The sequence below is a fragment of the Cebidichthys violaceus genome, unplaced genomic scaffold (genome assembly GCF_023349555.1).
Source record: "Cebidichthys violaceus isolate CVI_PGR_0920_01 unplaced genomic scaffold, fCebVio1.0.p SCAF_25, whole genome shotgun sequence".
NCBI lineage: Eukaryota > Metazoa > Chordata > Actinopteri > Perciformes > Stichaeidae > Cebidichthys > Cebidichthys violaceus.
Genome location: NW_027176428.1, coordinates 6,520,214 through 6,534,201, shown reverse-complemented (window position 1 = coordinate 6,534,201; position 13,988 = coordinate 6,520,214). Strand labels below are relative to the sequence as shown.

Genomic DNA, 13,988 nt, shown 5'->3' with positions numbered 1-13,988 from the left:
TTCATTCATTTTACCTCTTGAGGTCTTATTAAACAAATGAAACTTGATTGCAACACGATGGTCATTTTAAATAGATTTTGCCATTTAGAATAACGGCATTTTATTTATTTTTTGAGACCATATTCCACCCTTTACAAGATTAAATAAACACAGTACACCTGAAGGATCCATATGTGATTACAACAGCAGCTCCACTGTCTTCACACTCAAATTAAACAATCTGAGAATGGACAATTACTATTGAACTGACCTAGATAGTAAAATATATAGACAGAGACATTTAGTAAGTACACTACTTTTATTTTTGCAACTTTAAGGACATACTTTTAAGTGATACCTTTTCCTCATTACAATTTAAATGTAGAATTATGCTAGTAAGCCAGTGGCTGCTTGTACAGTACTAGAAAGTTAGCCGGTTAGATGTGATAAATAGATAGCCACTCTCATCGAGGATGTAAAAAAAATACAACAAATCTGACAACCCTGAAAAGACGCGTGGTGATGACGCGAAATCGCTGCGACTCATAAGCGGTGTGGTACACTAACCAGAAACGAACGTGACTTACTGGGAATCGACTTAGTTTATTTAATAATTAGGTGACAGAGTGAATATTGTCGCGCGGAACGTCTCTATTTTAAGCCAACATGACTTCGTCAATGCCGCAGAAACGTTACTACCGACAGCGAGCCCATTCAAACCCGATGGCATACCACACGTTTGACTAGTGAGTGGTGAACATGTGTCCGAGTTTAATACCTGCACCACACAGTGCTCATGCAACTTTCTTTTGTATAACGTAACGTGACCTGACAACCTTTTTCTTATCAGTTCCTACTGTGTGTTTCTCCGTTGGTATGTCGCAAAACGTTTTGTTTTTAGTTGCATATGACTTGAGATATTTATCTGAGACTACCGTCTCCGCCGCAAACAACAACGAAAAGCTATATTTAACAAGTAATCCGAACCATCTCATTTCAAAACCACTATCTCTGTTACTGTGATGATCCACAGACTTCCCTGTCAGCTGTTTTTATGTTTCTACTTTACAAAATAGTTCAATTGAAAACCCCTCTTTCCTCCTCAGTCCTGTGTGTCCTGAGGAGATGGAGTGGTCCGAGCTGTATGCAGACTTCTTCACTGGCAACCCATCTGACAAAGCGACCCCCCGAGTTGAGTTTGCAGACATTGGATGTGGATATGGGGGACTTTTAGGTAGTTATGTTGCTGCTCTGGCCATAAAGCATTTTCACAGATCACAGTTTTGCTCTGTATTGACCTCCTGTCCCCTTCTCTTGTGTCTCTGTGTGTCTTAACCTTAACCCAGTGGAGTTATCTTCACTTTTCCCAGACAAGCTCATTCTGGGCATGGAGATCCGAGTGAAAGTGTCTGATTATGTTCAGGATCGTATCCGATCCCTGCGTGCCTCGGAGCCCGGATGCTACCAGAACATCGCCTGCCTTCGCAGCAATGCGATGAAGTATCTCCCCAACTTCTTTTCTAAAGGACAGGTAGGCCTGCACCTGTGTGATGTTTCACTTGTTGACAAAATTCACTTCAATACAAAAACAGAGATCCTAACAGAACTGATGTTTTTCACTTAGGAAGATTTATGGAATTTGTTGTATTGGAAGAAAAATGTACACATTTGACATTTTCAGAAAAAATATATTTGTCTGTAAATTAGTTTTAACATTTCTGCATTGAACAGCTTCCCTCATGTCTGTCTTTGTGCTGCTCGCCACCTGCAACGGCCAACTCAAAACGGTCTTGACCCAGCACCGTTTAAAGTCTCCATTCCCCTTGAATCTCCTCAATTAACTCAAGAAACCTAAATTACCAGCAGCATCTGGCTTCCAGCTTTTTAGCTTAGCCTCACAGTTGCTGTCTTTACCTACAGTTTAACAGAGGTTCTTTAATTTACAACACCTGCGTCATAAGTGTCTGTACGGTATTATGACATTAAACATCAAACTTTCCTAAAATACTACCGTTAGCGCTAAAATATAGTACAACTACTTTACACCATGATTGTCTGTGATAAATCGAACCTCACAAACTGAACTGTGAACTGTATATTATAGCTTTTTAAATGAACCAACAAATACACCAAAAACACCAAAAACACCAGAAACTAAAGCAGGTGGGTTGTTTAAATTGTAAGACAACTGAGTGGAAATTACTTTAAATGCAGCATATTGTCTTCTTTTATGCACAAATTCATGTTTTGATTCATGTTCAGAATTCTTTTTGGAGTTGATAGTTGTGCCAAAAAGTCCTGCACAATGTCGATCACTTGTTTATTTACAATGTTTCAGTCCTCAGACCTTCTTGAAGTTGAATTCATTCAAGATTGTTTTTGGTTCTGTCAGAGTTTATGATCCAAGCCACCAGTCTATAAACAAGAACTTAAAGTATGTTTTACCCGCTGAAAGGCACGTTATGACATCACAGTGATGGACCGCGGCACAGTGATATGGGCTCTTACCAGCAGCTATTATAACACCACTCGCCCATCTGCACTCCATTACTTTGTTATCAATAACAAATACCACGGGCTGAGCTCTGGGGATGAATGAAATGTGTGACATCTTGAAACAGGAAGTTTTAACTTTGTCAGTCTTGTAAAATGCATGCAACTAGTCATGTGACTAGCAACTCGCGTTACTAACGACTGATGTGACAAAATGTCATTCTACTGTTTGTTTCACACAACACTAGAACATCTGTCTCCTGGACGGGAGTCCGATGTTTGTTTGACCCATCCGCCATGTGGGGACAGTCTAAGTCTAATACTGACGAGGGCGGGTTTACATGGGAGTTAGTTGAAAGCGGATGCATCAGTATCAGACGTCGAGGGGATCTGACCAATTGTCGGTACTTGACGAGTTAGGAGTGAGACCGGGTTACACACGGACTGTTAATGTACCTGCGTTCAACCAAAGCCGGCCCGAACGTGATTAGTCAATTCAACTCGGACGACAAACGGAAACCAAGAAGGCTTCTGACAAAATCATGTCCCGTTGCCAGATTGAGCATGTGAATGAAATTATTAAGTCATAGATACAGTTATGGGAATTGTTGGCAGTATTGTTACCATCAGAATGTTTGACCACATTATATATACCGGCTCATTTCAACAAACTATATCTGCACGGCTACATACAACTGGAGGTGCATGTTTTTTAAACTCGGTGGACCAATGCTGTACATAGAAATAACACTTACACTGTTCATTAGAACCGAGTTGGAGCTCATAAACCTGCGGTACTACGACATACAGCGTGGCTTCTAATAACCGGTCTGTTCCAGCGCTGCCAAGGTAACAAGAATATGCACATTTCTCACAAGAAATAATTACTTTCCTCATGTTCAACATATTGTCTCACTGAATTTATACGGATTGCTCATTAAATCCAGGATTTCACAACAATGGGGTCCTTGACTGACACACGAGGCAGCTGAGTATAGAGCAGTGCACAACGCCATTTATCCGTTCCAATTAGCTGGTAATCTATGACTTGTTGAAAGTCGCATTAGATTTTGCAGTGTGGGCTTAGTGTACCAGGGTATATTTAGGTACCCTCGGTAAAAAACTTCAACTCAAATGCTCCGAGTGAGTATGAACTGATTAATTAACATAGGAGAGTAATTGCTAATTGACACATTGATAGATTATACATTATATAGATGTTTCGTTTAATAACACATACATTGATTACATGTATTGTTATTATTTTGATATGCTATGTCAGGTAATTTAAGATAAAGACACTTATTTCTATAGTCTGAGTTGAGGCCTTTTGCAAACTGAGATTGGAAATGTTTCAGAGAAACGGCCTGGTTTTGAAAGAAGTTTGTCTTGGCTTTGCATCAAGGTGCTTTATTTTGCAGACAGTGACACTCCCTTCAGCTCCTTCATAAGTCGCATCTCTTGACTCTCATTAATTCACCAGGGATGAACATGTTTCTAGCTGCAGCTTGCTTTAGTATTATTGTCTTCCTCGCTCGTGTTTAGAACAAAACTGTTGTAGAATTAAAAGACGACCACATAGAGTCTAGGGACTAGACTAGTGCTCAGAATCTAGTCCCAATCCTTCTGGCATGCATGATGTGTTTCAAGTGTTGACACAGCATATTCTAAAGACATGAAGTACTTTTTTTCCCCCCCCGCTCTTCTTCGTATGTTTTGTAGCCAAAAATGATTTTTCCATCTTCCATCATCACCAAAGCAGCCCCTGAGGCTTCAGCAGTCCCTGGTGATTACCCCCACATCTTTCTGTCTGTACCTGACATTATTTATTTTAACTAATGAAAAGTTACTGGAATAGTTTTTAATGTATCTGCCAGACTGATATCAATGCAGCCTTCACTTGTGCACTTGTCAAAGACCGAGACATGGGGAACTTTATGGGGGAGAAAAAAACTCAAGAAGGGAAATTCCAGTTTTGCAGTCAGCAGCGCTTAAAAAAGCAAAACATAAGGAGGGGTGCATTTATTTATTTAGATATAAATTAAACATTCTAATTTGTGTGTGTGTGTGTGTGTGTGTGTGTGTGTGTGTGTGTGTGTGTGTGTGTGTGTGTGTGTGTGTGTGTGTGTGTGTGTGTGTGTGTGTGTGTGTGTGTGTGTGTGTGTGTGTGTGTGTGTGTGTGTGTGTGTGTGTGTGTGTGTGTGTGTGTGTGTGTGACACCAAGTAATGACCAGAGTTTAAAAGAGCAGTCTGTTTTTCGGCCAGACAGGGGGCATTATGTTCTCGGGTTGTACCTCCGCCCGTCTCGTTCCCTTGAATGTAATATCTCAGGAACGCCTGGAGGGAATTTATTTATTAAAATCTGGCACAAACGTCCTCTTGGACTCACGGGTGAACTGATTAGATTTGGGAGGTCAAAGGTCACTGTGACCGCTTATCTGTCCCATTCTCGTGAATGCAACATCTCAGGAACACCTTAAGGGAATTTCATTACATCTGGCTCAATCATCCACTTGGACTCAAAAGGAGACGTATCACTCTACAGCCATTGGTTCAGAAGTCACTTAGGCTTTTTGTGCCCTGTTCTTGAATAAAAGATTTATTATAATCTGATGAATTGATCCAAATCTTGTGGCTAAAAATCCCTGTGACTTTACAAAACCATAATTCATATGCTGATTATGGCAATTTAACACAAATGTCTAAAAGGATAAAATTATGAAGTGATTCATTTTAGACAGACAACTTGACAGTTTGGCAGAGGCTTACAACCGCGAGCAGGTATTTCTAGTTTATTCTGTGCTTGCTTTTTGGTTTCTGACCCTTTTTTTTTGTCTCTTTCAGCTCAGTAAGATGTTCTTTCTCTTTCCTGACCCTCACTTTAAGAAGACCAAGCACAAGTGGAGGATTATTAGTCCCACACTGTTGGCAGAGTACGCCTACACGCTGAGAGTCGGGGTATGTACATATGCAAGACTTGTTCCAGCTAGTGCAGAAACAATTAGTCAATCAACAGAAATTTTACCTGCATTAATTTTGATAATTGTTTGTGATTTATTGAGCACAAATTCCAAAAACAACATTCACTGGCTTTTCAAATATGAGGATAAAACATTTTAAAATGAATAAATTTGGGTTACAGACAGTTAGTTGATCTTTTTAGACTGATGCAGATTTATCAAAATCATTTTCAGTTAATGCAGTTGTTCCAGCCAAGTTGTCGTTCAATGTTTGACTCTGAATAATTTTTTTAATTGAAGATTCACAGATGAAAATGCAGGAAATGCCAAAGTTTTGCTGAAACTTGCCTTTTAAATGGTTTGTTTAGCCAAAACACCCCCCCAAAAAATTCACTTGCCTTTTGTGGTATTTCTCCATTGTCAACCAATGCCATGAAAAGACTAAAGCCAACAATACATTGTGTCCTACTTTCCAACATCACTACACAGTTGGTGGTTGGTTGGAATGCAGCCACAAGCCCGTTCATTCCCAGTGAAGAAGGAAGTGATTTAAAAACAAGTCACAAATATGTAGTTTCATTTTTAATGGTTAAATGATTTCCTACAGCTGGGCGCTGTAGTTTTTAGAAATTGTCACTCAAACAGCATAAAATAGGGCAACTGTTTGGGACTATTTTCAGCTGCGGTCTAATGCAAAGTTGGTGCAGTAGGGAGTATTTGCGGGTGCAGAACGGTGTGTGTGGGATCGACTTACAACGTAATGAAAGAACATGTCAGCCAGTCTAACAGTGAGGGTACATTAATGTGTTTTTATTAATTTTTTGAAGAGTGGAGCTCTATGCGTCGGCTACACAGACGATACATGACGTAGGAACAATTTAATGGGATTTGTTGACAATGAAAAAACGTATCACCAGCTTAATGCTCAAAGATACCATTGTTTTGATAATATTATCAGAGCTTTTTAAATATCTGCTACTCAGACTTTTGCCACCACCCAAACACAGTTAAGGAGAACTGGATTTAATTCATTGACTTAATGGCACTGAAACCCAACTTCAGTAAAAGTTGAACAACAAGTCATTGCAGTGTGCAGAACCCATGAATTCACTGAAATAAAATTTAACAACCGGTGTGGCCTGCAGCTGGTAGACGTCTGCACACACCCTGCTTCTGCCTGTCAGAGCTGTCAGAGCAACAGTGAGACACTCGAATCAGACACATTGCTGATGGAGGTTTCGGGAACAAAGGAAGGCTTGTGTCTATATTTGGCTTCTTTATTGTTTTTTCTTGCACGTGTGCATTGATACATTGGTTTACGCACATTTTGTGTGCGTATATGTTTGGGTGTGTCAGCTTTACAAGGGTCCTTGGCATCAGCATGCAGCCATAACTGTGCGGGTGGGTGGGGAAACTGTCAATAAAATGTTCATTTATAGAGGCGGTTTCATACCCAAAATTCACCTCCATCAAAAATTGTTCATAAGTGAATATCTTTTGAATCAGACTACACCTGAATCAGTAAACGAGTGTGATTAGCATGAATGTGCACACAGCCTCTCATCCGCATCCTTCCTTCTCTGAAACGAAACCCATACGTGCCGATATGCTCTTGTGTGGAAATCTCTGCCATTGCTGAATTTTCTAAGAAACCCTTGTTCCAGTAATGTTATCTGTCCTGCGACCAAAGTAAACTACAGTGACATAGGTGATTAACCTCTGTGTTGTCTGTAGGTTTTTTTGGTCTTTTTTTAGCAAGGACCGTTGCTCTCCAGAGATGGTGAAACCACTCTACTCTGATTCTTAAAATTTTGGACAGTGTTTAATAGAAAAAAGAAAACGGAATAAATCAGAAGTGTATTCAGTTTATTCGATAAATGCCATAGGTTTATTTAGTGATCGAAAAATGGATGCGTGTTTAGCCACCAGTGAAGCTTGTTCAACGTGCTTTTCCCAGAACTATGTTAATAACCTTCCTGTGTTTGTCTGGCCATGTCAGGGTTTGGTGTATACCATCACAGATGTGGAGGAAGTGCACGCCTGGATGGTGAAGCACTTCACTGAACATCCACTGTTTACACGTGTCCTCAATGAAGAACTGGTACGTTGATCTGGACCTTTTCATCCCTTTGTCATCTGCTTATTGAAGGAAAAGAGGTCTGACACATGATCTGAAATTCTTGGAAGGAGTAGTTCGACATTTTGGGATAAATGCTTTTTCACTTTCTTAGTTCAATAATATCAATCTCATCTCTTTATACTAAATAAGAAGCAAATCTACGCGGATTAGCCTTGTGCTTTATTTAGGCAATGTTAGAAGAACAGAAATCCTCCAGATTTTCTGACTTGGGAATGTTCACGTGTTATTCTGTTACCTGATAAATTGACTACTTTTGTTGTGTTACTTCTTTTGTTAAAGCAGACACAAGCAAACCGTGTATAGCTCCCTTTAAAGTAAAAGTTAAAAATGTGTTTATTGATGAGATGACTGTTACCACTGTCTGTACAGACATGAGGAGCAATCTTCTCATCTAACTCTCGGCAAGAAAGCAAATGTGTATTTCCCAAAATGTTGGCCTATTCCTTTATTAAGTTTGTCATGTTTTTATTAATGACAGAATAAGAGTGAGAAACATGGGTTTAACAAAAAAGTAAAGTTTAGTTACCTTTTTCACGGGTAACAAACACACTTTGTCATTTGTGACAAATACACTCTGTCACAAATGAAAGTTAAGTTTACCTGACGCTGCATCCTTTTAATGTAATTGTTTTCGATCTTATTTTGACAGGTTGGTGATGTGATCATAAGTCGTTTGGGTACCTGTACAGAGGAAGGAAAGAAAGTGCAGAGAAATGGAGGAAAGAATTTCCTCGCAGTTTTCCGAAGGATTGAGGATTCAAACTAAGACCGAACAGTTTGGACATGCAATGAACTGAAATAATGGTCTTATGCAGTCAAGTATACGTGGAGGATAATGCTGCTCTGTGTATCTGGAGGCTGTGGCTTGTTCCTCAGCACATGAACAGTGATATTAATGGACCAACATTTACACCATTACCCAACAGAGGGTTTGTGTTTGTTTCCCATAGTTTATGTATTTCATTTCTTAGCTCACAAAAGACAGCACAAGGGAAGTAAATCATAAAAGCATCTCTGTTCAGACTAGACTAGTGAAATGTTTTGTATGGCTTTTTTAAATTGATTTTGAATGATTCACTTCTGTTTTCTTTGTTGAACTCCAAAGTGCTGTTTTGAATTTACTGTAAAACAACTACTAAAGTGTTGGCTTTGGTTCATTGTGTTGATCAGTACATTGACTGTAAACGGTGAAGAGAACAGGAACAGGTGAATTGAAAATGGAAAGACTTTATGTTGTGTTTTACATTAGTTACTTTAGGGCCTTAATCACAAACATGACTAAAAAGAGCAGCTCTTTAGTCGACATCTTAGATTTGAGGAGGACTTTGGATTTTACCGCTTAAAAACCTTTTAAATGAAAAAAAAATTCCATACGATGAGATAAACTTTGCTGGTTTCACAGTGTTCATTTTCTTTTTTTGGCAGCAGAATCTGTGATGGATTAGACTGAGAAGTTTGCCAACAATCTTCATCCTGCTTATTTGGGATGGGTCATTGTCGGATTTAAAAATAAACCTGCATGCTGCAGCACGTTCTGTGAGAAGTGAACGCAGCACAGTTTCAAATGAAACAGAACTGTGACACAATCATGTTTAAATTTAATCTTTTTTGACAAAGCTGTGAAAAGAACTTGTTTGATTGATACTGGTATGTTTGATTAACAGAAGTTCTCTCTAATGTGATTCAAATTGAATCCACTTATTTAAAACCACAAATTTACCACAACGGGTGATGCTCCTACATGTCATGTGACATCCAAAACAAACTCTTCTACTAGATGCGTCTGCTGAGGATTTTTGTGAAGTCCAAATCAAAGAAGTCTCGAACAGAAACGGTGGCATTCTGTGCTCATTTTATGATTTTGGCTGTTTATTACAGGTTGGTGTTCTTGTCTGTCAGGAGAACGGGTGGCAGTGCAGGTTTGAGGCCCTCCTGCTGCTGCAGGGGGTGGTGATTCAAAACAGGACAGCACATGCCTCAGTAATGTGAACCCAGACACGGTAAAACTTTAGATAATGACAGAGAGCAATTGATGCACTCATAAACAAATACAAAATCACACTATTAATATTCTACTATAATATTAAATCTACATATCTTGCATATCCTCTGCTAAAGTATTGGCATTCTGGCATTAGTCGGCCATGTTTGACAGTAAATTTGTGCCAAATCAGTGTATATTATTTTTATTCAACTAATGCTGCACTGGTATGAATATATAGATTGCTTCCAGTATTCAGGGAAAACAGATTTTGAAATATCTGTGAATACGCGGTGGACTGGATTTACCCATCTCTCAATAATCTGAAGTATTCAGTACAAAATGTACTTATTTACTTGGTTTCTCAGGTCTGGACTAATGAGAAACCTGAGTTTCCAACCTAATCTTTTTATGCGCTTCAACTCAAAGAAAAAAATATTGTCTCCAACCTCTTTCGATTGTCCTATTTTTAAATACTGCATGGCTGCCTGTGACCCATATCCAAGGAAAAGAAATACCCCAATGTGGTTGAGCCTGTACTCCTGTGTTCAATAGTTTGGACGTTCCTCTGCCCAAAACTATTATCAAATACAGAAAGTATTCACAGAACCTTTTATTGTGTGAAAATGTTAACCAGTCTAATCTATCCAATCTGGGATGTTCTGTTTATTGTTTATTATCCCCATGAGGTAAACATTTAACATTTTAGTACCATCAGGTCATCAAACAAGAGTTGAATTAAATGCACTGCAGGAGAATCAAAGAAAGAGAAATTGAATGATTAGCATTTGGCAACACTAGTAAAACAATGTGGATGCTGCTTCATACGCAAATAATTTGTTTCATCCAGACGTCAGAATGTTTTTGAGGTCAAAGGTTTCTAAGGTGTTCACAGAGGCAGCTGTCCACTGTTAAATGTTACAAGACACAAGGATGTGTGGCTGATTTTATTGTCACCTTCCACCTCTGTCAGTTTCATCAGTGTGACGCAAAGGCAAATGATTTGACTTTAAGCTGCAGTCAATCCTGTCAGCACTCACAATTAAAGCAATTTACATTTTGAGAAATATTTGCTTTCTTGCTGAGAATTAGATGAGAAGATTGATACTACTCTCTTGTCTACGATAGGTGTTTATCTTCTGTTTTCAGTCTTTGTGCTAAGCTAACTAGCTGCTGGCTGTAGCCTTACATTTACTGCACTAGGGATATCAATCTACTCATCTAACTCTCAGCAAGAAAGCAATTACGTGAGCTTTGCAACATGTTAAACTATTCCTTTAAACTGCTTAATTGTTCTCAGTCTTCACTCTCCCAGACTCCTTTGATACCATCAACCACCAGACTCCAACAAGAAGATCTCTATATGTGTTTCCATCCTAAATGTCAAACTGAACTTATTTATTATAAAGAAGGTATCTGTCCTGATCTTTTTTCTATATTCTTAATCACACCATTACCTACTTTTTGCCAAGTCACTGGCACTCAACTTTTTGCCACTCTTTTCCTTCTTCATACTCAGGTTGAGGCGTGCGTCTCTGCTGCCTAATTGACATCTCCAGCTGGATGTCTGCCCACTGCCTCAAGCTCGGCCTAAACCCAACTAAGCTGCTGTACTCCCCAAAAATATCCTGACTCGTTTCTCCCTCGAGGATTAACAAACTGTGGTGATATTCTGCACATCACAGGCAATCTGCCATCCTGCAAGCTTGCAGGAACAAATCCTTCCTCACTTGGGATTCTCAGGTCTGGACTAATGACAAACTTCCACTGACCCAAGTTTCCAACATAAATTTTATAGGCCAACATAGACTTGACAAAGAAAAAAAGTTCTCTCGGTCTCCAACTCTTGGTCTCCAAGAGAAAAAGTTCTCTTGATCTCTCCCAATTGTTATATTTCCCAAACTGCATGCCTGTGACTGGTTGAACCTAAATTCCAGTTGGTCAATAGTTTTTTCATTCCTCTGCCCAAAACCATTGTCGAAAACCTGTTTCCTCCAATCAGACTGAAATTACTTTTCTACTTTAGTCAGCTATTATTTAACTGAAATTGGTTTGTACTGTATAATAAGAATAAACAGCTAAAGCCCAGTTTTATATCTCAAGAATTGGTTTGCATTCAGTGAAGCAAATCCTGTTGAAATCTTGACACCAAAACTAAAATGTATCTTTCTGAAAACACTATTCTTATAGCTAGAAGACAAACACTACCTTGTCAGAGAATCATTCAAAATATTTGAGTGTAAATTATTGTCAATAGTGTTGTACCAAACACAGGAATCCAACCATTATCTTTATTTAATGTCCATTTTTGTCACACATGTAAGTGGTAGATGTTAGGAAATGTGAGCTTTAGTAAGCTTTGCTGCTGATGGACAACAGTAACTATGTTGAGGTGGAGAGCAACTGCAGCTCTCTAAGTGTTTACACTTGGTGCTCATGACATCATGATTGCTTCATTATTTAAGTCGCTTGCATCAGATGACCAAAACATGACATAGTACTAAATGATCATCAGTCATATTTTCTCAACAATAAACCACTATAAAGATGCATAAAAATAAGTTAACAAAAAAGTTACCACATCCATTGATTCGTCCAAGATGCATTAAATCTCACTGTAGCTCTTGGAGTTATACATAGTCAAACTACAAAGTACAACAAAAAGGATTTTGAACTGCTTTGAAAATCTAGCTGTATGATCTTGAATAAAACATAACATGGAAGATGTGTATCTACTTGTGTTTTAGTCTGCCGCTGATCAAATATACAGAGATGCTGCTGCTGCTCTTAAATAATGTCATATAAGTGCTAAAACCTCAGAGTAAAAACAAGCTTCAGAGGGAACAAATCCAAAGCTAAGTGGGAGGAATGACTAAGAAAAAACAGCAGAGACGAATGTAATCAGGGTTTTATAACACTATTAAGGTCAGCTAGTCCTATACGTACGATAGCAGGAGTAACATGTAAACAAGACCCACAATCAGAATGTAACTGTACAATATTTCTACATATAGAACTTGGAGGACAGCAGCACATCACAAAACCAATTTGCTTTTGTAAGGCTTCATCCTTCGGAAGTGATGTGATGCTTTGGATATCATCAAACTAAAGGCTGATTCACACTCAATCACATGTTGTTTTTCTGCCTGGAGCGATGACTCTTTGGAAAACAACCAGGCAGTGTTAATTGACTGAATGTTAGTGAAAAATCATCAAAGGTTATATTTTCTGTGAATTCCCTCATTATATACAGTAGGTCTGTTACATACTGCATCCCGTGGACATATACAGTTCATTGTCTATCATGCATATGCTGTCACTGTGGTGGACATTCATTATACACAGTCAGTCATTCAATCATCTTTCACATCTTGTGTCCAGATGTGTTCTCAGTCTAACAGATGTCACTTACACCACCTTAAACCCCTATTTTATTTTCATGACATGAACGTGCTTTATTCAAAACTACATAACCTTAATCAAGTACCGCATGTATGGTGATAAAAATCATTATTCAGTAATTTTATGTTTCTTTTTTTATACTTTACCACATCCTCATATCCTGTTTACTCACAAGCAGCTGTTGGCAGGCATTTGGCAAAATGTTGTTAGTTACTCTGTGCACACCTCAGCTTACTGCCAGAAAACTCTTTGTGTCTGAACACGTGGAAACATCATAAACACATCCTGAATATTATATTCTGAACAGTGAACATTTTTCAAACACAATGAGGAGCAACCCAAAACAATACGTTGACAAATGGAACAACATTCATGTATAAATATTAATATTAGAGGACTCTGAGGCAATCTCACCTAACAGAGTGGCTCAGGTATATCAACGTAATATTTAAGGTGGTCAAATAGGAAAAACAACTTGTTTACTGTATTTACACCAGCAAGCTGCCCACCGATTGAGAGTGCATGAAATCCAGTTAGTGAGAAAGCTGACAGGTTCAAACAGTAATAGATAAATGGTTGAAAACATAATTAGTAAACTATTTAAATGGCTAAAAGTAATGAATAAACAATAAACAGTTGAAACGGGTAAGCAGAAATGGTCAGCTTAAAGTAAACCAAGTGGTAATAGTACCACTAAAGTGGCAAACTTTACCAAAGCAACCTTAACAATGACAATTCAATTATATGAAAAAAATGTTGCCGTAATATCAACTATATTTTATATAATCAATATTATTAAATAAAATTCAGTTTATATCCCATTCATAAAATGGAACATTATGTTTGGTGCAGATGAAGGGGAACTTACCTGATTGGACTTTGGGGTTATGCATCAAACTAAACAGATTGGAAACCACTGACTTAATGCTTATTGGGTACAATGTAACAAACATGGACATTCAAAAACCATATACAGTAGAGAACACATAAATACACCATCCTCACCAGCTTGCTGAGTGAGCGAAAACCATTT

The 13,988-nt window shown here is 38.4% G+C and overlaps 1 protein-coding gene across 1 annotated transcript; it reads left to right on the top strand.

Annotated features, from left to right (window-relative positions):
• Window positions 1-524: 524 nt before the first annotated feature.
• mettl1 (methyltransferase 1, tRNA methylguanosine) lies at window positions 525-8,976 on the top strand. Its single transcript, XM_068720205.1, has 6 exons — window positions 525-725; window positions 1,086-1,213; window positions 1,326-1,510; window positions 5,317-5,430; window positions 7,432-7,533; window positions 8,222-8,976. The coding sequence occupies exons 1-6, from the start codon at window positions 646-648 to the stop codon at window positions 8,336-8,338; spliced, it is 726 nt and encodes a 241-aa protein (XP_068576306.1). The 5' UTR covers window positions 525-645; the 3' UTR covers window positions 8,339-8,976.
• The last annotated feature ends 5,012 nt before the right edge of the window (window positions 8,977-13,988 follow it).